At 39.6% G+C, this 22,693-nt stretch overlaps 1 protein-coding gene across 3 annotated transcripts in view; it reads right to left on the minus strand.

The window, feature by feature from the left end:
• The window catches only part of LOC117259548 (SR-related and CTD-associated factor 4-like), a 37,707-nt gene that overhangs the window by 8,540 nt on the left and 6,474 nt on the right, over positions 1-22,693 (minus strand). For 2 of the 3 annotated variants that reach the window (XM_033630923.2, XM_033630922.2), the window contains exons 9-16: positions 21,208-21,301; positions 20,902-20,985; positions 20,488-20,570; positions 18,742-18,929; positions 17,244-17,344; positions 17,028-17,141; positions 16,770-16,926; positions 16,574-16,668 (exon numbers count right to left, since the gene is read on the minus strand). In XM_033630923.2, the coding sequence (XP_033486814.2) occupies positions 16,574-16,668; positions 16,770-16,926; positions 17,028-17,141; positions 17,244-17,344; positions 18,742-18,929; positions 20,488-20,570; positions 20,902-20,985; positions 21,208-21,301 (916 nt within the window). Of the gene's footprint in view, positions 1-10,067; positions 10,985-16,573; positions 16,669-16,769; positions 16,927-17,027; positions 17,142-17,243; positions 17,345-18,741; positions 18,930-20,487; positions 20,571-20,901; positions 20,986-21,207; positions 21,302-22,693 lie in introns of those variants that run through there. The other variant, XM_078166953.1, reaches the window with a different exon arrangement.

Here is a 22,693-nt window from a genome sequence, read left to right on the forward strand (position 1 = left end):
AAATGTCACTTCACTTGAAAATTACTGCAAGAAGAAGACTGCTCACAGTTTACAGAATAATCCATGTAAAAGACTGAGCTACCTGAGCCAGAGGGCTAAGGGTCAGACCTATGATGTCTACAACATGTAAAATAGAGCACATATAAAGTTAATTAAAGCGAGAGAGCAGCTTGAGGTTTTACGACATGACGCCATCACAATCGGAATCTCCCATTCTCCTGACTCGTTCCCATTTTCAAATACGTTATATCCTTAGCAAAACATTTGTGTAAACCTACATCAAAAAGAACCTAATGTTATATACACAACACTTTTGTTTATGCTCCTAGTTTTTATGATTTGAAATAAAAGAGCTAACAGTTTTTTATGTACACAAAAGTCTTAGTTCTCTCAAAGTTTGTTCACAATTTTGTATTAAGCCCTGAAAGTAAGCACTTTGCCAACATAATCCATCCATCTGACAGCTGACTGGCATATAAAGATGCTAATTATACAGCATGATCATTGCACTGCACTGGGTTGGTCAAAATAAAAGGCCACTCTAAAATGTGCAGTTTTATCAAATGACACAATGCCACAGATGTCTCAAGTTTTGAGGGAGCCTACCTTTGGCATGCCGACTGCAGGACTGTCCACCTGAGCCTGTGAACTGAATGTTCCTTGAACTCCCATGAGCTGCCTTCAACGTACTTAATGAGAGACTAACGGCACTGACCATATCCAGCTTCTTAACCTGCAAAATCATCCGAGAAGCTCTTCCCTGAGACCCTTTGTGCATACAATCTTTGCCTGTGCAAATAAGTGCTGCATCCGCTGTCAGGCGGATGGTCTCAGACGATTTTGCAGAAGATTGATGTGCAAGTCCAGAGCTGGAGAGGTTCACATGGTCTAATGTTGTGAGGCTGGTTGGATATGCTGCCAAATTCTCGGATATAACAATGGAGACGGCTTATGGTATAGAAATGAACATTTAACTTGCTCTGGTGAGCAGTCTTGCAATCAATATACTAGTAGTACGTTCCCTTAAAACTTGCAACATCTGTGACATTGTGTTGTGTAAAAAAACTGCACATTTTAGAGTGTCCTTTTATTATTACCATCCCATGGCACACCTATGTAATTATCATGGTGTTTAACAAGTATCTTGATATGCCACACCTGTCAGGTGGATGGATTATGTTGGCAAAATGCTGACTAATATGGCTTTAAATGAATTTGAGCATAATTTGAGAGAAAAAAAGCCTTTTGTGTGATCTTTTATTTGAACCCACAAAAAATGGGAGCAAAAAGAAAAGTGTTGTTTATATTCCTACTCAGTGTACTATAATTTAGTATACTTTTAGTCAAAGTGTTAACTAATTATAAGTAAGCGCAAATCTAAGTGATGAGTGATTTTGAACATTCAGGATTTTTTTTTTTTTTAACAAAATATTTTTTTTAAAAATTAAGCCCTTGTAAACTGACAACCATCTAAAAAAGAGGTTGAGGTCATCATAATTCTGCAGCTGTTTGGTCAAAATATCATGAATGTAATTGTGATTTTCATATATCATTTCATTTAAAAGTGGAACATCCCTTAAAAACTGTGGAGAAAAGTAAATAGAAAATTGTATTATTTGGATAATTTGAAGATATGAGGGTTCCACAAACCAGTGACCATTTATATGTGCTGTGGGTTCGGGGTTTTCTTCTTAAAATATTACTATTAAAGAAAGTGTGAAAGGGTTAAATGTCCAACGAAGGAACAGGGCACAGTAAATTACACGTTTGTAATGTTCCTTGATTTTATAGTTTGTTGCTGACTATTGCTTGTTTTTGACAGATCGTTTGCAGGCCACTTCCCATTCATGTATACTAATGTTTTTATTACTCCTTTTTCTTTCTTCTTTTATTTTTTACTACAAAAATGTGTAGAAAGAGATTTCCAAAAGGCACAAACTGTTTGAAAAGGGAGTGGGAGGCCATTTATACAGAGGTTGACATTTTGAAATGTGTTCCCTGTTTAAACTGCACACAAGTCACCTTTGCAAACTCTGTAGTTAAATCATTGTATGCTAAATTAACAGTAAAAACTTTTTTATCCATGACCTCTTCCCCCCCCCCCCCATCTTGTCCACTTCATTCCAAGGGCTGGCAACATTTTTGTGCTGTATCCACTTTGCTTCAACATGCCTGGTTGCCTGTAGAAACAATGGCTAATAGTTGCACTGGAAATCCTTTAATGTTGTCTGTTTAGTTATTTATTCATGGAAACTTGATAAATACACTACTAAACATGGGCCCACGGATGCAAGAGTCAAGAATTTTTAAACAGTGTAAGTAGTACATGTAATGAATATTCTGCCCTTCCAAAGACACACTGACCTCATACAAATGGGCTCTGACATCAGACCCCATCATCTTCAAACAATGCAACAGCAAGTTGCCAAGTGATATTTGCAAACCGGCCTGAGAAAAGGCAACACAGAAAGTTACGTATTGCATGAAAGATAAGAGATCATACACTTGCCCTTGCGATTAAGAGCAGATTTTAGTTATTAGAACAATCTTTAGAATTTTTTACAAAGCACTTCTCTCCTCCTTTCTGCTGAACTGGCAGATGGCTGACAGTGAAACTCCATCCTTTGAGTGCAACACACACACACACACACACACACACACTGACCACGTCATATTAGTTGAGGTGTCACTCGACACCCTTATCACACACCAAACATGGCACACAGACAGACGAGCCAGTCAAGGTACAGTAGCTGGGATGTCCCCATCCAAGCTGCAAATTGATGAAACTGCAGCTTTTTGGAGCGCTGACACGCACTGATGTTGGAAAACAGGACAGCTGCATGTCTTAACTAAGCTTAGCTAAGATGCTGTTGGTGTGTGGGCTTATGTTGATAGATACATTGAAACCAATAGGGTGTGTGCTTTGATGCACAATATACAATGCAGGCTGAGCGAATGGTGTTACAAAGCTTAAAGGGATAGTGCACCCAAAAATGAAAAGGCAGCCATTATCTACTCACCCATATGCCAATGGAGGCCCTGGTGAAGTTTTAGAGTCCTCACATCCCTTGTGGAGATCGGCGGAGGGAACGGCTAGCACACCTAATGGCAGACGGCGCCCCAGACTAACGTCCAAGAACACAAAATTGAATCCATAAAGTATCTCCATACTGCTCATCCGTAGTGATCCAAGTGTGCTGCAGCCCCGACATAAAAAGTTGTTTCAAAAAACGTCATAGGAACTGTTTTTAGTCTCACTGTAGCCTGTAGCTCTGACTGCTTCTCTGTGCTCCGTGCTCACGTGTGCGCGCTCAGGGTCTCAAGTGTCTCTGAAGAGCAGCAGTCTCGTCAGTACTGATGTCCAGATTCTCAAGTGCAGGCATCGCCAATTCCCAGTCTGAGCAGCAAAGACTTTCCTCATCCGTTGGCATTGCTTTGTATTTGAAACAACTACACCACCAGGTTTCCAGTGCTCAACTCCGGTATTCTGCTGCTGGCTGAGACTCATGAGCTGCGACGGCCGCTTCTTCCAGTAGCCTGAGTTCCGTCCGTATACTCGGGCTCAAACAAATACGGCTCAACAAAGAAATGCTGGGGCGTCGGTGGCTTAGTGGTAGAGCAGGCCATATACAAGGCAGTGGCCCGGGTTCAAATCCAGCCTGTGGCCCTTTGCTGCATGTCATCCCCCCTCTCTCTTTCTCTCCCCCTTTCACGCTTACCTGTCCTGCCCAATAAAGGCAAAATGCCCTAAAAAATATCTTTAAAAAAGAAATGCTGTTCCTCCTCAGTTTCAAAGTCTTCAGACATGTTGGGCTGTCCTTTGCTAAAAGACCACAGTGCAAATTATCTTTTAGCTACTGTGGTTACCATTGTCTCCCCCTGCGGTCACGTGATGTAAACATGAGTAAGCAAAGCTCATGCTTTCGCTGGTCGCGCGCAAGCGCAGAGCTCAGAGAAGCAGTCAGAGCTACAGGCTACAGTGAGGCTAAAAACAGAGTTCATATAACGTTTTTTGAAACAACTTTTTATGTCGGGGCTGCAGCACACTTGGATCACTACGGATGAGCAGTATGGAGATACTTTGTGGTTTCAATTTTGCGTTCTTGGACGTTAGCTGGGGGCGCCGTCTGCCATTAGGTGTGCTAGCCGTTCCCCCTGCCGATCTCCGCAAGGGATGTGAGGACTCTAAAACTTCACCAGGGCCTCCATCGGTATATGGGTGAGTAGATAATGGCTGAATTTTCATTTTTGGGTGCACTATCCCTTTAAGTAAGCTGCATACAATGCTCAATTGATTTGGACAGGATGCTATGGTCCATAGGTAGCAACATAACTGAAAATAAAAGGGTTAACCTTAGTTTGCATTACTATCCGAGTATCCAAACATGTGTGCAAGTAATCCTGCAATCCCTGTGATATGCACAGGCAAAGCACATAGGCAGAAGACCCAGCCTTTGTATGCAGATCTGCACAACTCATGCGTGTCATATCTTACATCCAAAAGACTGAATTCATCAAAGGGTGAAGAGGTAAGTATTATTTGCAGGTATGAAATGTAGTAAGCCTGAGAAAAGCAACTTTTCAAAAGCCATGTCTTAAATCCAAAGAATTTCCATGTGTGCATTCCCTTTAAAATCCAGAAATTTCAATGGCCATATTGTGAGTATGTAGTATGCCTGCCATAAATCTTTGGTAGTGATTGGATGAAATAAAAAACGGTGGTAAGATTTAGCAGGCTGACAAGTGCAGATTTCTGTAAAAATCCCATAGCACAGAATCAGAGGGAAATATAGGGGGGAAAAAAAAAACAAAACGGGGAGTCTTAACACCACACGACTTAACTACCAATCATTTTTAAATACACATTTTCAGTTTCCCAAAGGAAAAAGGCTGTCAAAACTAATAACTGGACAGAAAACTTGGCAGCTATTAACAACTACACAAACATCAAAAAGAGTGAAGGCATCTCATGCCCTTTCAGTGGCACTCCCACATGGTGCGCTGATGAAATCCAGTTATATATGATCGCTAGCCAGATGTGGACTACAGTAGACATTTTTAAAAAACAACAACTTGGTGCTTGATCCAGGTTTCTTAGTATGAAGTAACCATAGAATGGCTAGGTGGGTAAGCATCAGGGCACAGTGTACATTCTGCTGGTGTCATGTTGCAAGTTATTTTTTGCATACATTTAAGGCAAATGACACACAAGATGCATGTGGCCTGTCAGCTGAGAACTTTCCTTTTGCTGCAGGTCAGGAACTCCATGTATCCAAAGTAAAGGACTTGGTCAGTTAACACAGAAAAGGGTGTTTAGACCCACAAAATAGTTTACACAGTAAATCAAATCCCTTTGACTATATGCTGTTCAGTGAGGACCAAACATGAAAAGTCTGGGAAAGTGCCAATGTATTACGTATCTCTGCCCACTGAATGCCCTAAATTTGCATCCTGCCAAGAAAAGCACTATGATTATAGCACAGTAAGAATAACAAGGATAAACTCATGCATTTTTCACAGCCTCTGGGCCAAGTTTGGCCCCATATGCAATTCATCTTTTTGTGTGATATCATGATTGATAAGGCAGGCATTTGGTGAAACATCCCTCTCTGGCTCATAAGGTGGTTTAATCATTATAGGAAAAAAGATGATGTAAGTCATTTCAAGTGCTTATTTGAAATTTTTAAACTGGCAGCTCTACGGAATGCTATTGTATAAAAACTACTGATCCATTACAATTACAAAAGAGAGTAATTTGTTTTGTGTTCTGTCATCTTGGGTATTAAAACAATTGTACTCGGTGTGAGGAGTACTACCCTTTAAGAGGAGGAGTACTACCTTTCAAGAAAATGTTATTCAAAAATAGCAATAGGCCTGGGTAGTATTCATTCTCTCTTACTTTTAGACTTTGAAAGTATACTATACTTTATTGAACAAGTTTAAACCTAAATATGAACAAGTCAAGTGCTTTAAGGTCTCAAAAACAGGTCACTGTAGGTTGTCTATTTTGATTATTTCCTGATCATATTCTACATTGATAATCAAACTAAGTATCAGAATCAGAAATACTTAATTGATCCCCAGAGGGGGAATTGTGAAGTAAAATTAAATTGTGAGATAAACTAGAGCCAATGTCTTTTAATGATCTTTTAAAACAACACTCGAGTCAGGGGAAAGCATGAAAAATGGCTAATTCAATAACTGTCCAAAAGACCAGGATTGTAGAAATCAGGATATCATACCAAAATATATCTAAGATTCTTTGACACCTAAGACTCTGCCACATGAGAGGTCTGAGTTGTTATGTTCTTGTTAAGTATTGTGAGTTTTACCCCAATGAATTCGATCAATAGCAGACGTTCAAGCTCAACGTTCAGTATAAAAACAGATATCAAAAACTTGCTGTATTTACATGGACACGGAGTCATAAGCAATGACTCATGCCTCATTTTGTTTGGCAATATTTCCCTTGCCAAAAACATATCTAAACAAATTCAAAAATGATATCCCCTGTCCAGTTTTCATGAAGAATTGGCGGGTTTGGCACAACTTTAACAATGCCATCAGCTTACCTTGTCTCCACTTGGACACTCTTCCTCCCAATCGGGCCTTTAAGTCCCACCAGCAGCCAACAGTCAGATACTCTCGACCTCAAGACATGTGAGCAACCTTTCTTCACAGACAGGTGTGCAGTCTAGCACGCCTGCCAAGTATGGCAGGTTGCAGACAGTCCAGGTGGATGGTGTTTTATTTAATCTAAACGGTTTACCTTTTATTCAGCATGTGGTCATAAGGAAAACTGTTTAAACTTTGCTTTAAAATCTTAAGAAAGCTGCTAATTATCCGCTAGGTGTAAGCCTGGAGGGGATCATGCGTTCAGTTGTGTGCTTGTGTGTGTGTCTATTGCCACAGCTAACCTTGCATACTACTGGACCTATCAGCCTGATATTTTTCGCAGTATGTGTACCTCTCATGGTTGTGGTGATTCACAACTTTGTAAAACCTATTTTATTGACAGCTCTTGTTTATACTGTTATTGACTGCCAACTCCTCACACCTCTTAACTGGCCGGTGGGGATTGCAAGTGATCAACAATTGCCAATCACAGAGCAAAAGGCATTTCCATCAATTGGCTAGCACAAGCCTTACCTAATCGTTGCAGGCCACATTTTGGCCTTTGTCATGGCTAAAAAACAGACATCCATAGAAAAGTTTGGTCTCATTTTGAACTAGAGCATCTACGGATCAATTCGATTGCCCTATTTGTTATGATCCAATAAAGTCAGGTATGATATGAGATGAATAAATTCACGTTTCTGTTATCTTTACCGCCATCTTGCCTGTAAGGGAGCCAGGACGGACAACTAAGTGCAATTCAACTCTTCTTTGTTGGACAACTGTCATGCATACACGCTGATCTCTCTGTCTCCCCCCCCAACACAACAGCAGAGAACTGCACTCTACTGAGTGCGCTTTTCTTGTTACGACTTGAGATTTTGACTTCCTCAAAATACATGCAATTTTCTCAACAAGTAGCTGATTCATCTATTCCACCACTTAAATATTTTTGTGTCATTCAAACACTGGTGTGTGTGGGTTTTCTTTTTTTACCTTTTTTTTGGTAATTTGATGTGAAAATTAAACATTCTATATATAATAACTGTGCCAAACCCAGACATTCTGGATAATAGAGCTTAGTTACTGGAAACAGAGACAGGACCACAGAAATGCTTCCCTCTACACATAACACAGTAATTAAGTTTTTTTGTAATTCCCACTTTATTTGAATAAGTTATTCTGCACAGTACAAGGTTACTGAGTGAAGATGCAAATGAGTCGTAAAGAAAAAAGAAAAACGGATAGATAAGCATCGCTGAATTTAAAAAATCTTAGTAGAGGAGCTTATCTGAATTGTAGCAACATTGATAAAAACCACCAAAATAGACGTGCTTTTTTGGTGACTGAAATACCCCTTGTGAGTGTGAAATCATGTCATGAGTGACATGTTGACAACCCTTCTTAGAGAGTAAATATTCTGATATTCAGGGCCCCATGATTTCCATGATGCTGACAATACAGACAGAATCATGGTATTTGATGGTAAAAATGGAATAAACTGTAATACCCAAAATATCAAGGAATTGACCAAAAAGAGGAAACAATTTTATAAAAATCCCTGCCATTTTAAGCATATTTCACAGTGCCTAAAGCCTCCTACAGACTGAGATTTTAGCAATCCTATAAGTTTAGTGCAAGCTACACTGTGCGACATGGATTTAATAAACTTGGGTACAACATCAAGTTTAATGAATGCGGACTGTATGATAACAGTCAGACAGAATCGCAGGCTATGACATACGATGCGATAGCTTCCCATACCGAGTGTGTTAGGGTGCTGAATGGGTTATTTGTGAAGCACAACATAAAAGGCCACCTTATTAAATAGATCTAAGGTTTTGTAGGCACTTTATACTGCGGTGTGTCTGTCTTTGCTAGCTGCTAGGTTGCTCATCTGGCAGCTGCAACTCCGCCTTTATTTCCTATCATGCTTCGTCCTTAGAGCTGGAGGACACATCATACAGGCAAGGCTTCTGCTGCCACAACCCGGCATGGTTTTCCTCTTTGCTGGAATCCCGTACATTTCTTTTAGTGCTTTTTGCCTCCAGGGCAAGCTGCTATCTGTTTGTTGTTTGAGTTTAGCACTAGTATGTAATTTCATGCTGCATTTCAATTGGTTGGTTGGTAGACAAAGGTTGTAACAGCTGTCACACAGTAAGATGGTCATCCCACATCTGACACTGTCAGAATTTAACCCCAGGCTGTCTTTGATTGCAACACTGACGACAGCAATCCTTGAACCTCTCTCACTATGCAACGTAGGCCCATCGTTTTAAAGCCACTACCAAACATATCGCTACGTTTCTTTCACGTTGGTCATCTTTCGTCTGGAACAGCCCAAAATCACAGAGTGTATCCTGGGCTTAAACAAAAAAAAAAAAAAAAGGAATTCAATCAAGCTGCTATGTTTTGGTGTCTTTAAGGGCATGCTTCTTCTGACCTTTGGTCTCTGTGTTGGTGTTAAATCGAGGGCAGGCCTCAGTTCCTCCATACACACTTTGCTCTGCTCTGCCTGTGCTATCTTAAACTTTTGCATTTGCAGGTTTGACCATGGAGATACAAGTGACAGCTAGCTTGACCAGTCTTTTTCTCGGTTTGCCAAGCAATCCTGTCCTCCCGTGCTTCTCAGTGGTCCAGAGGCAGCTTCTGATATTTCTGCTGTCAGTCACATCTCAGTGGTCAAACCAGTCACAGCCAAAGTTAAAGTAGAGTTAGAGCACTCTGACCTGTAAATGCATTAAAACAGCCCAGGGCACAATATGGCTACCTCCACTTTTCAAAATAATAATATGGATAATATGGTTTAAATATATATATATATATATATATATATATATATATATATATATATATATATATATATATATATATATATATATATATATATATATATGTATGGAAATAAGATAAATCGGATTACATTTACAGAAAGTACAAAGCATGTTAGTTGGATCCTTTATCAATAAAAGAATTACTTTATTTTATGTTGAGTTGCTGGGAAAAAAATCCTGACCATGAACATTACTGTTAGACCCTGCAGTCATGTGAAGATGGCCTTCCGAGATGGCCAAGTCCTCCAAAACAGCACAAAACAAAACAAAACAAAAACAAAACACAAAAAAAAAAAACCCCACAGGAATTAGACACCAACAGCTAAATTTAGAGCAGAACAACAGGACGCACTGCACGCACATACTGAAGCACTTTCTTTGATAAAAATAGTGCAATATCGTGTTATATCAAATATATTGATATTCAATTTTATTTTTTATATAATTGTTGTGCAATTTAATTCATTAACCACATGCCAAGACACTGCAAAATGTGCCTAAATCATACAACACATAATTCAGAGAAATTGAAATGAAAAGCATCTAATCTGGAGAATTTTTAAAGGGATTTCATAGGGCCCTAGATATTCAATTAAGACAGAAACTGACAGAAAATTTTCTTTTTTGATTTAACATTTTAATTCAGCACTCCAGAATTTCATTACATCCCACATCTGCTGCACAAACCTTGACTGAGAAGGTTTTCTTGAAAGCACACATCTTGGGCAGTAGATTGTAACCTGTAACCATTTATGAGCTGTCTGACCTCTTTGAGAAACTTTCACATGACAAACATCAAGCTCAGTGTCCAACACCAAGTCAACACTATGCAATGAGAAGAACTGAGAGCTTGCTTAGAAAGTCTAGTCCAGTGGCGGCTGCTGGTCTTTCAAGGAGGGGAAGCTCATTTTCGGCCTACATCATAAAATGTGTCTGTTTATTTATACGTAAATTCTACCCTCTGGGGCTGCTGCGCGAGGTCAGTGTGACTGCCTGTGAGTGCTTTGGGACGTTGGAGCGGCTCACAGCAGCACCCGCTGCTCGTTGGGTACAGTAACGGCAGAGCGACAGAAGTCAGAGTCTCCAAACACGAGTACAGTCTCCAACAACACCAGAAAAAGATGCTAGATTTGTCGCTAGTCGTTGTTAAGTCGTTTTAAAGAAAAAGTCACTAAGAGGATTGGAAAAGTCTCCAGATCAACTCGGAACAACGGAATGAAATAAAAGTTGAAAAATGCTCCGGTGGTGGTTTATATTTCAAGATCGCTGATTCGCTCATTTCGCTGTCAATCAAAAAGGGATTCAGCCTCAGACAGATCATCCAATCATCAAGCAGAAGCCCAGCATCCAGGCCAGCCGAGGCCAGCCCACCGCCCCATAGACCCCCAGAGACGCTGAGCGTCCAATGGGCGGGACAAAACCGAGCATTTATCCAATGACTGTCTAGTTTCGCTGCAGTGGAACAACCCACTCCATGCTTCCCCATTGAAGTCTTTGGACGCTGAGCTTCCACTGTTTAATGCACTCTGACGCTACGGGAATGAATGAGAAGAAAGTCGCGTCAGTGACCTGTGATAGGTAGCTGATTCTGAACAAAAGTTGAACGCGTTCTAGTGCATATTTAGTTAGTATAAAATGTAAACACAACAGTACATATTTGACCACTTATTTTTTGACATTTTAGGGGAAGCTGAGCTTCCCTTGCAGTCTTAGAGCAATCGCCACTGGTCTAGTCTAGTCTTTTTTTTTTTAATTCTGAGCATTAAAGTGTAATAGTTTTTAAGCATTTAATATAGGTGTCTCTGTTGGGTTGGGTCAGTGAAGGAATACATCTGCCATAGGCTGAATCTGTCCAGTTTACATTATATTAGAATCTTTGTGACTTTCCAAGAAATACTGCATCGATATAGGTTTTCTATAAAGCATTTGTCATTCTCAGTTACACTTCAGTTGTGTTGATGTGCCACATGGAGCTCACAAGCCGATATACAGTTGTTAATACACATAAACCCAAATACACTACCAGTTAAATTTGTGTCATTTTTTGACACCAAGTCTGTTGTCAGATGTCAGTGCTGACTGTTTATTTTCTTGGCCTTGAGATCAGCAGCCTTTTTCATGTCTAGGGTAAACTAGACCAGACTGTGTAAATTACTCACAGTTGAAATGTAGATGCAATGAGTACTGACCAAGCCAGTGGGTATAGCATCATTACTGACAAAGGCTTAGCCTATGTTAAATTCTAAAAGAGCATATGCAGTTTTACGGGAAAGGACTGAAACTTAAAATCATCATTTGTTTTAAACTTTTGGTTGACACAGTAAGCATCTTTGTTTGACATGCCAGTTAGTTGAACCATTAGTGAATTTCACCAATAACACAGCAGAGGTATCAGCTGTGTTACTATGTACTTGCGCCCTAACCAACACATTCTCACTACCAACTCGTCAAAGACTAACACTTGGGCAGCAGCCCTACGCATCAAACTATTGACAATCTATGTACTCCAGACATTTAGTTTTGGACACTCCAAGACAGCATGTCCAATTACACATGTTACATGCATAGTTTCTTTTCAAAACACACTTCCATGTTCCTGGGAAATGTACAGTTTCTGCTCGTTAAATGCATTGTTTCTTTTCAAAATAAGCTTCAAATGTAGGTTTACTACATTTTTAGGTTTACTTTCTTATGCCCCGGTGACCCTGCCTGTGTGAGCAGCACTTGATGGCTACCTTGCTGAACTGCTGCAGCTTGCATGACCGCAGTGTTTACACAGGCAGCGTTGCTGCAGTGGCACTGCTGTTGCAGAGGTGCCTGCTGCTGTGAGTACTTTATTTCCACAGTTAAAAGCCAGTAATCTACTCATTTATGGAGCTATGCAAGGCAGCTCCATAACACAACGTAGTCCTGCAAAAATTTCACAATAAAAAGCCTCGTGTTAACAAATAAAGGGATTCTGTTCCAAGAAACGTTGTCAGTGGGCTTTTATTTGGAAATAGAAACAGGAAGTGTTGATTTAAAAATAAAAATTTTTATTACTTTCATGTCTGTGACACTTATAGACATAGAAACTGTTAGGGTTGGGAATCTCTCTATGATAGACGATTCGATACGTATCTAGATACACGGGTTACGATATGATTCAAAAACGATATATTTTTTAATACAGAACGATTCGATACGATTCGATACAGTGAAGGAACGATACGATTCGATACCGTGTAGGAACGTTACGATTCGATACGATTCTATGGTTAACATTTGTTGATGTAGACATTAATCATATATTATAAAATAAAGAAGCCAATTCTATAAAAGTGACATTCTTACAGTATTTTCAAATTTGTAAAAGACCACATCCCCAAGCATTGTTGCTGTATGGCACTGGCAAAAATAAAATAAAAAGACAAACAACAACAAAATCACACATTGTCTGTGTTTTTGTATGTATCTTATATGGACTTGAGTCTGGAATAAAGTTTATCATAACGCTGTACAATATAAACATAAAGCAGAATAAAATAATAACATGCAATGTAAAGGCAGAATCTGACTGATATCATGGACTGTGATGACTAGCAGCTTATCACTGACAGCAAGTCAGACTATTTCTCTGTGTTTGCTACACTCTGTGTTTGTCATTTATAAAAATATACATCACTTTCCTATAATACATCAATGATATTTCAATGGAATAAATTACTTATTGACTTATTCATACTTCAAAAACAGCATCAATAAGTGATTAACATAGGGGGGATCAAAATAAAATAAATAAATAAAATAAAAATCAACCAGCCACCCTCCTCCCCTGACAAGTAAAGAACAGTCCCTAAAGTGCGGTGAGGTTTGTGGAAATGTGAACGGCTCGTTTCTCTTCTGACACGTCACATACCTGTGTGCCGCCACAGCTCGGCTGTTCAGGTATTTTTGGCCAGTCATGACACCGACGAAGACTTCTTGGACCTGGAGCCGGGCTTCTCGGTCGCCGGTAAGCCGTCATCTTGCGCCGCGGAGCACTACAGCCGCCGTATTTGACAGGAATACGTATTTCTGTCTGTGTCTGTGAACCCCGTTCAACACACAACCGGCAGGATTCGCCTTTACGGCCGGGCTCCACCGGCTGCAAATGTAAGCATCATGTCAGTGTAGCGTCACGGCGTATTCATTTGGGCTCCACTGACTGCGTACTGAAGCGACACGTAGAGAAGCCAGCGGGGTTGTTTACCGTTTGCCGAGCCGAGAGGCTGCATGTAGGCTGCATGAAATGTTAAAGCATTTTCCACCTAAGTTATTAGGCCTACATATATTTGAGTTATCTGCAAGTTTACTGTACTGTTTGTCATCTACTCTTTCAAATGTCCGCCACGGACATTTACACAATGTCACAGATAAACATGGGTAAATGCATGAAAAAAAAATCATCACATATCACCTCTGATAATGGTTTATTCATTTAAAAACACATTGTGCTCGTTTAGCACACTATTTCATGTAGTTTTTATCTGCTGGAGGGTCGCGTAGGGGAGCGTAGCGCGACAAAAATAGAAGAGCCGCGTAAAATAGAGAGCTGTTGCGCGGCAGACGGGGGTTGTCACACCGCTCCCGTTGTCAGTGGAGCCGCTGTAATTGATTAGCAGGGGGGCAAGCTGCTACGGAACCTGCGCTGCAGATGTGTCGCGCCGCTGACGTGGCCGGTGGACCCCGGCCGTTAGTTTCTGCTGCGGCTTGGCTGCTCCCTGGTTTATCGACCCAGCATTAGCTTCTGTTCCTCAGCTCCACCGGTCAAGCTGGCGCTGATGTTTACATCCATTATCGTTGTCAGTAATGCCTGCTACGGAGCATGCCGCCGGCTCTTGCGTTGTTTTAGAGATGCAAACTGTTAAAGCCAGTCAACCGATTGCTAGTCTCGCGATACCCGATACCCATGACTCTACAATCGATTCATCTAAGGATTCATGGCTGATTCGTATCGATTGAGGAGGCTGCTGCCGACGCAGCCGTATCTCTCGCTTGTCAAACCAGATATCCGGTCGTATCGGTTAACTGTTCCCAACCCTAGAAACCGTATTGAAAGGTGATATGATGTCAGTATGATTATCAAAAGACCATTTTCGCAGTCTATTTTTGCTGAATGCATGTGTCACGTGTAGAAAATAGGTGAGACTCCTATTCTCTAGATGTTCCGTGACTAAGCAGCAGTTAAGCAGCAGCCGCACCACGCCTGAGTAACACTGCTCACGCAGGGCACGTTGCTGCTCTAACCTGTAAACACAGGCGCCGAGAAAAAAAAAGAGGTTCCATAACGCACACGCTCTGCTCACACAGGCAGTGTGCCCTAAGCATTGGGTTTAGGCAACAAAAATACATTCTTAGGTCAACAAAAAAGATCATGGTTTGGTTTGAAATTAAATTATTTTCTAACAAAACATGATGTATATCATGTGGCATATGTCACATACATCATGTGACATACTATGTTACATACTGACTATTTGTTTCAAATGGGAAACTAACAAAAGTCTCCTGGGTCAAAGTCCTGTGTTTGTTTGACCCATCCACCCCCTCCCCTGTCGCCCTACTCAGACTTTCTCGCTCTTTATACTATGTCAGTTGCTCCGAGGGTCAAAAAGTGTTGCGGCCCAGTGCATGTCATACAGATGCTAAAGGGTGCCTTGGTATCTGATGCAGAGGACCACTGACCAAGAGTTGGCATTTGACGAGGTGGGAGTGAGAATGGGTTGACAAAACTTAAGCTAAGCACCAATATACAGTGTAACCATGATTTCACGGACCTAGGCATAATGTATGCTATTTCACAATCTCAATATACATTTTTCAGCCAATTTGGACAAGGCATTTCCTGTGGCCCATGGTAAAACTCGTGGTGAAAGCTTTCTGAAGCTAAAGGTGTGTTCACACCTGACCTGTTTTTTTTTCCCGCTGGAGACGTGTTGACATACAAAGTCAATGCAAACGGGTGATTGAGCATATATTCGCCCGGGAGAAACATCGCTCGGGCTCCGGGCGACAGCGATAGAGCAAGAGAGCAAAATTTTGCTCGTCACTTGAGATGAGAAATCCCATCTGGAGCTATATTTCACTGGGTCCTGTTGCTTGCAGCTCAACGCTGATTGGCTGCTATACTCCCAAAATCCCGGGGTGGGGGGGGGTGGGATTGCTTGACTGTCATGACATGTCAGCTTCATTAAAAGTATAGCTGCAAATTAAAAGCAACAATAGATGTAAAAAACACACAGACACAATGCATCTGTGATCAGTTCCCTAATTTAAATTTTAACAATTTTTTCAATCTTCTCCAATTTCTCGTTTTATTTTATGGAAGTGATCAATGTAAGTGCACTTGTCCTAGAACCGCCAAGACGGTTTTTATAATGCAAATAACTCTGTTTAGATAAAACCTACAAGCTTCTCTTCCTATGACTTTTCCTAAAAATGTGTCTTGTATGTTTTCTAAAGCCTATAAGGTACAAAAGTGAAACACACTAGACTTCTGAGCATTTATACCAATTATTCATACTGTCAATAAAAAAAATATTTTGTTAATAATAAAAAACAAATGTAATCTCAACAGTCACATGGTTTTTTATTGACTGTATGAATGGTTTCGTTTTCAAATAAATATTTGGAAACGAAAATGTATGCTTTGGTGTACTTTTTCAGAGTTTTGCAATATGTATACCTGTATGTATCAAAATGTATCATTTTCAGCCGCTGCCGCGGTCGGAGGTATAAATGTTCAGATGTATTGTCTCTGTGTGTTTTTATATCTATTGTTGCTTTTAATTTGCAGCTATACTTTTAATGAAGCTGACATGTCATGACAGTCAGCCCCCCTTTGGTTTAGAAGACCGAGCCATTCACTTGATTAATTTCTTTAAATTTAAACTTGAAGTGGCTTGATTTTTGAACAGGAGATGAGAGGGTGGTTCAGATAAGCTCCACTACTCAAGTTTAACAATAATTTATTTTCCTTACAGCCTCCACAAGAAAGACTGTGAAGTAAGCCTCTTACACCAAGGTCATTAAACTAATAAAATATCAGCACTTGTAACTGTTGAAAAAAAAAAGTTGTTTAAAGACTGTATTAGCATTACCTGAATGTGAGCAGTGACAGTTCCATCTGCTGGTACACTTTCCAGAGCCCCATTTACAGCTGCCTGCTTTTTGAGGTCCTTGCCATGATTCCACTCTGTGCACAATGGAAAATACAATGACATTGTTAGAAAACAGTTTCTATTATCCCGTGGCAGGTACATTTGAGCCATCCTAAAGGAAAAGGTTAGTGTTTACCTGGATTTAGTGTCTCTGTGTCCAGCATACCCCCTTCTCGATAGCTCTCCAACTCCTCAACTTTGACTTTGCTCCAGGGGATGTAGGTAACTCCCCGCTCCACATCCCAGAACTTTTTGTGTGCTGACTTTATACCTTTGTTCAAAGCCCAAGCAATCTAGGCAAGAATGACATTAACTATGATCAAGTTAACAATCACCACTAACAGGTCACAGAACAATATAAAACAGGGAAAAAAAACAATCTGTGTTTATGTACCTTAACAGGTTTCTGATTGACTTTGTATGAACCCCTACTGAGTTTGTTCAAAGCCGTATAGGCATCTTGTCTGTGAACCATAACAATATAGGCACAACCCCTCGGAGGAATCATCTGGACATAGAGAAAGAAAAGGTAATAGTGAAATTCTTGATTACATTACCTATCTTATGAGCCCACAGAGCATTATGTTTGACGTGTATAGTCCAAACTTACATTTATGGACTCAATCTGGCCAAATTCTTCCAAAAGGGACATCACATCAGACTGCTGAGTTTTCTTGTCTAGCTGTCCAACCCATAGTGTGGTGCTGCAAACTAAAAGAAAGAAAGAAAAAAAAAAAAATTTCAGATTCGTAACTGCTTGGAACATGCAACAGATTTAGGTTGTGTTAAACATCACTGTCTGTTTAAATGTGAATGCTTGACACTAGGTGTGTCATGAGAAGTGGACTTTTAGTTTACTAAACAGTTGTTCTGCTATTGATACCAGTATCGCAAATACTTAAAACTGCCTAAAAGGCTAGATCCGCTATCTACGAGTACTTGAGTCTATGCATCATTATGATATTAGTGATTTAATAATTAACTTCAAAGTAGTTTCACACCAAGGTAAAACAGAAGTTGTCTCAAAAATCAATTCTTCGTCGCGGCAAATTGATTCCCGGTATGTAGTGCAACGTTAGCCATTACCAAAAGTTGTTACCAATTTCAACACCAGCAATCTTCTAAAGCCATGCCATACAACAATGATAACAGTAATTTCACATCCATACAGGTAGTAGTAGTAGTAGTAGTAGTAGTACAGAGCTATGATTTTTTTTTTTTTTGCAATGACATTGGATTGGTACATAGTTTTGGCTGCTATGCAAGTTCAGGTATCAATATTAGTATTGGGTAGGAGAAAAATTGTATTTGTCCCTATTTTTAGGTAACCACAATACTGAGGAATTTCATTTCTTATGGTATTAGTGAGGACTACAAAGTCTTCCATCTTGTGCTCACTCATAATTTTGCCATGACTGAAACAAATGCAGCTGATGAATAAAAAACACCATCATAACACTTGTGTTACTGCATTATGCACCAAAAGTAGTGTTAATTCTGGCAGTGAAATATATGGTGCATGAAGTCAACCTCACCTTTTAAGCATACAATTTACTTTCCCCTTAAAATGCTGTGGCAGGTTACTATATTTATGCCACTTTTTGAAAAAGAATCAATTCTGCATAAAGCTCTTTAAATGCGTTCTATGACTAAGTGGACATCTACTCAGTTATAGTAATGCTTCTATAATTCCACGAGAGCATGTGTGAGAAATGACATGCACAAGGTTTTTGTACTTTGCACTAATTAGTACTAAGGAACACATTAAACAAATTCAATATTTTTTTGGATGCACAAGGAAATAAAATCCATTGAATAAACCATACAAAATACAGGTTGAGTCTATGAAAACACCATGAGTCAATCAAAGTTCTCAACTCCAAAAATATCATCAACAACCACTGATAATGATAATTGCGTGCTGTAGCCCTCTGCAGATACACAGCAGTGAGGTTTAATTTTAGTGATCACTTGTTAAATTAAAGTGGCCCCTCTCTACAGGCTTAGGCAGATGCTGCGACTTGCATGTAGGCATGATTCCAGTTGTTCTGTGTACTAGTAAATATCATACATGACATTCACAATTTAGTTTCTGTTGTAGCACTTACCACTGAGTGTCTGGCTCTTTATGCTGGGAAGACCTTTTTGTCTGCGCTCTCTGTCCTTCTCTCTTTCATTCCTGTCCTGAGAACGAGAGCGAGATCTCCAGCGCCGTTCTCTGGAGCGAGAATTTGAGCGTCGATGCCTTGACCTTCTTGAGCGTGACGAAGATCTTGATCTTCTTCTCCTGGGAGATCTGAAACACAATAGATTGAACCAGCTGAAATATGTTGACATCAAATAATGGACATGACAACATGACACTGAGTAATGGGAGTCCAAGGCAGACACTGAGAGCACCAGTGCTTGCCCTGCATTAATTACTACATTCTTTCTGATGTGTAATTTAACCATCAGGATGCAATGACTCAAGCTGGGTTAAAATAATCGATTCATCCATTTCAAAACAATCTTCATTTGAATGACTCCATATTGATTAATAAAATCCAAGACTGATCTTTTAATATACGCTTTTTTCCCATGAATGTGTGAAGCTTTAACCCCGCTAATCTTGCCAGTAGTAAATGGGCCCCCCGGCGCTACATTATAAATGACCATTGTATTGAGAAGTTCCAACATTACCGGTTCTTTAATCTGTAACTGTTCACTTACTTTTTTTGCCTTTTGGTGTAATTTATTATCATGCTGCAGCAGCTTTTCTTCCTGCTGTCTGTGTGGCAAGGCTGTTGTGCCACTTTTATGCACAAAGACAGACACATGAACACCGAGTACAGATGCCACGGTGGAGACAGAGAAGTGAGGCTAACTTAGGCTGACAACAGCAATACTTGTTATTGTAAGTGCAATAAAATCTCCATGAGTAAAGAGTCAATACTTTATCAATAAACCTGTTCAGCAGGCATAAACATGTAAACATTAAGAAAAGCAGTATTTCAGTCTGCTTTGTCCGCAGTTTCTCATCCACCGCCACTAATATTACGTTATAAACAAGCACAGAACTCTTTCCAGCTAATAGCAAATTGTTACCAACAAGCTGACACAACAACTGTTTATATCTAATGGTTTAGCTCAGTTTGCCTCGTATCTTGAAACTTATCAATGATTAGTTACCTGCAGGCAGTGAATCTCCCCACTAGCAGAGGGAACAGCAAAGAGGACAGGAGGACTGATACTGACTGATGACTGTGTTCTTAATTCGTTCTATACTTCAATCAGTATTGTGATGTCAGGACTATGATTTATTTTATTGACGTTTAGATTTGTTTCCAGTCAGATACTGAGGTTATACTGTGACTTTGCTTATTCAATATTACTGTTGCTGCTCTAGAAACAACAATTAGTTATAAAATATTCAGTATTAATACTGTTCTGAATTTATTCATCTTTATTTATTGTTCTGAATTTGTTAATCCAACTTTTTTATTTTTTAATAATTCCTTATACTTCAGTGTAACAGTATTAGTTCTCTGAGAATCTCTTTCACATTCTAGCAAAAATTGGTATTGTAACTGAAGTATCCCCAGTCGAATTGCTATCAAATCGAAACCTTGTGAATCAAAATCGAATCAATTCAGGAAATCAGTGGCAATACACATCCCTTTCACTGACTACTGCAACAGATTATAAAAGGATTGCTTAGCCCACTCCAACATTAAAAGCTCTTAAAAAACATAGGCTTTGGCAAGTGTAATGTGCCCCAATAAAAACTATGACAAACAGAACTCTGTTTGATAACAACATCTGACTGAGTCCACAGCGCTAAACAATTATCCGTGATGAGCACAGCCTCTTACCGTGAACCAGATCTGGATCTTGATCTCCTGCCATAGCCTCTGTGTCTGCTCTCTCGCCTAGATGAGTCTTCTCTTGAATTTCCCTGTTAGACAATGATAACATGATCATTTATTTTTCCCATATTAATGCTTAATGAGCAGAGCTTTCAAGGTACCAACTCAAAGAGTTTACACCACAGGCCTTAAATTCAAATGTGGCACAACACAGAAAGTTCTCTGCCAACTGAGGTAACCTAGCCTTGACTTGTTTCAACTGTACTAATGAGAAAAACTAACTTTTAGAGAAAAGTTGACATTCAAATGCAAAAAAAGGCTTGAGCTGAAAGCTCTTCTTCTTCTTCTTCTTCTTCTTCTTCTTTCGCTCACAGGAGAGACATTTAATCAGCTTGAACTAAACCGGGTGTGAAGATTTACCTGTGATTGTGAATAAGCCTCATTAATGGCACGGTATCCATCTAGCATCATCTGATGTTCACCTTGAGTCATTCCTTCACTGTGCTGAGGGATGACAAAGAGACAGCCACAGGAGATAGTTAAAAAAAAGATAAAATTACTGTGGCAAGTGCAGTTTTAACTAAAGCTTGCAGATACACACTTTTGATCCTTTATATATTAAAAATCACAAAAATTTGAAGCATTCATCCATACTGGTATTATACTTCAGTGTTGCTATATCTGAGAGTGAGTTAAGTGCTTATATATGTAGTTATAAATGAATACCTCTATACCAGGCTGTCCCGTCATATGTGGATGAACATTCTCGGTTTTCGGCATCTGACCAGGAAACTGGTTAAACACATTTTCAGGAATGCCTCTGTTATGACAAAATATACACAGAACAGTCTGGGTGTTACAAATCTACAAAGACAATACCATTGCACACCATTTCACTAAAAGAATTACAATTGTGGGCCTTTTTCCACAGCAGATATTTTGACATGTCATTGCAAGAAAACAGATGTGGTTAACAACATCACCAAGATCTCCATTAATTTTAGATTCTGCTTCTACATACTTGGTGCTCTGTATGCTGGCTCAGTGGTATGACTTACTAGGACATTTTTATGTAACAGAGTAATCAATAACATTCTTAGTTTTACCTGTGCTTTGACAAGTCAGTATGTGCAGTGAAACTGGCCTATTACCATGACCTGATATATTTCCAACCACTGGTTTTCTACATAACATGAATATATATATAAAAAGACACATGAATAAAAAAAAGGTTTTCTGTGGTGTAAATCTTGGCACAAGAGGTGTGAATTATGGCACTTGTGGGTGCTGTTTTGCTTTTTTGCCCTTGAGGCTTTTCTGTGTGATATGGTCTCCCCCCAAAAAAGGTTTGGTTACCTAGTTAAAAGTTCTTCAAATTACATCTACTCCTTCTACATCCTTGACAAATCCAGAATCAATTAAGTTTATCTACTGGCTACAAAAATGTCTCCCATTCTCAGTGTCATCGCACAAGAGGCTTCAAATTTCCACATCACATTTGTTTAAGTTACATACTGGACCAGGGGCCTGTATCACGAAGCAGGATTAATATCTTAGCGAGGTAACTTCAGGGTTAACCCTGGGTTTTCGGTCTCACAAAGCCGGTTCAGTTCTTATCGGAGTAGATCACCATGGTAACTTACTCTGAATGGCTATCCTGCTCCAGAGTAGGGTAAGTTCAGGGTTGAATCTGATCCTATAAAAAGCACCACCCACTGGCCAATCAGCTGTTCGGAAAAAAATGACTCCGCTGACAGAAATGCAGCCCAGTCATGACGGGAAGTTTAATTAATTTGATTGATTTTGAAAGTTTATTTTGAACATTAAAAAAGAAAAGAAAGCAACAACAGACAATGAAAAGATTGTTCAAAAACGAGTGGAAAGAAGTCAAAATTTCATCCCACCCCTTCACAAGAAAGAAACTGATAATTTGCAGACACTTAATAGCACCATTAATTAGTGCCAATTTTGTTTTTTTGGAGGAAATGATCCCTGTTAAAGATAATGGGCCTAATTGACCGCTTTGCTGCTGGAAATGTGGAAAGTAGCCTATCATGTCTACACCTCATGGTGTTTGAGGGATTTTCCTTTTTGTTTTTTAAAGGGGGAGACTAGGTATAATTTTGCACAGCTGTTAGTTTCTAACAGCTCAATATCAGGATGATTTTATTCAGACTATCAATTTGGTGTTGATATGATTTAATTGTGGCGT

This window comes from Epinephelus lanceolatus, chromosome 4 (assembly GCF_041903045.1).
Source record: "Epinephelus lanceolatus isolate andai-2023 chromosome 4, ASM4190304v1, whole genome shotgun sequence".
NCBI lineage: Eukaryota > Metazoa > Chordata > Actinopteri > Perciformes > Serranidae > Epinephelus > Epinephelus lanceolatus.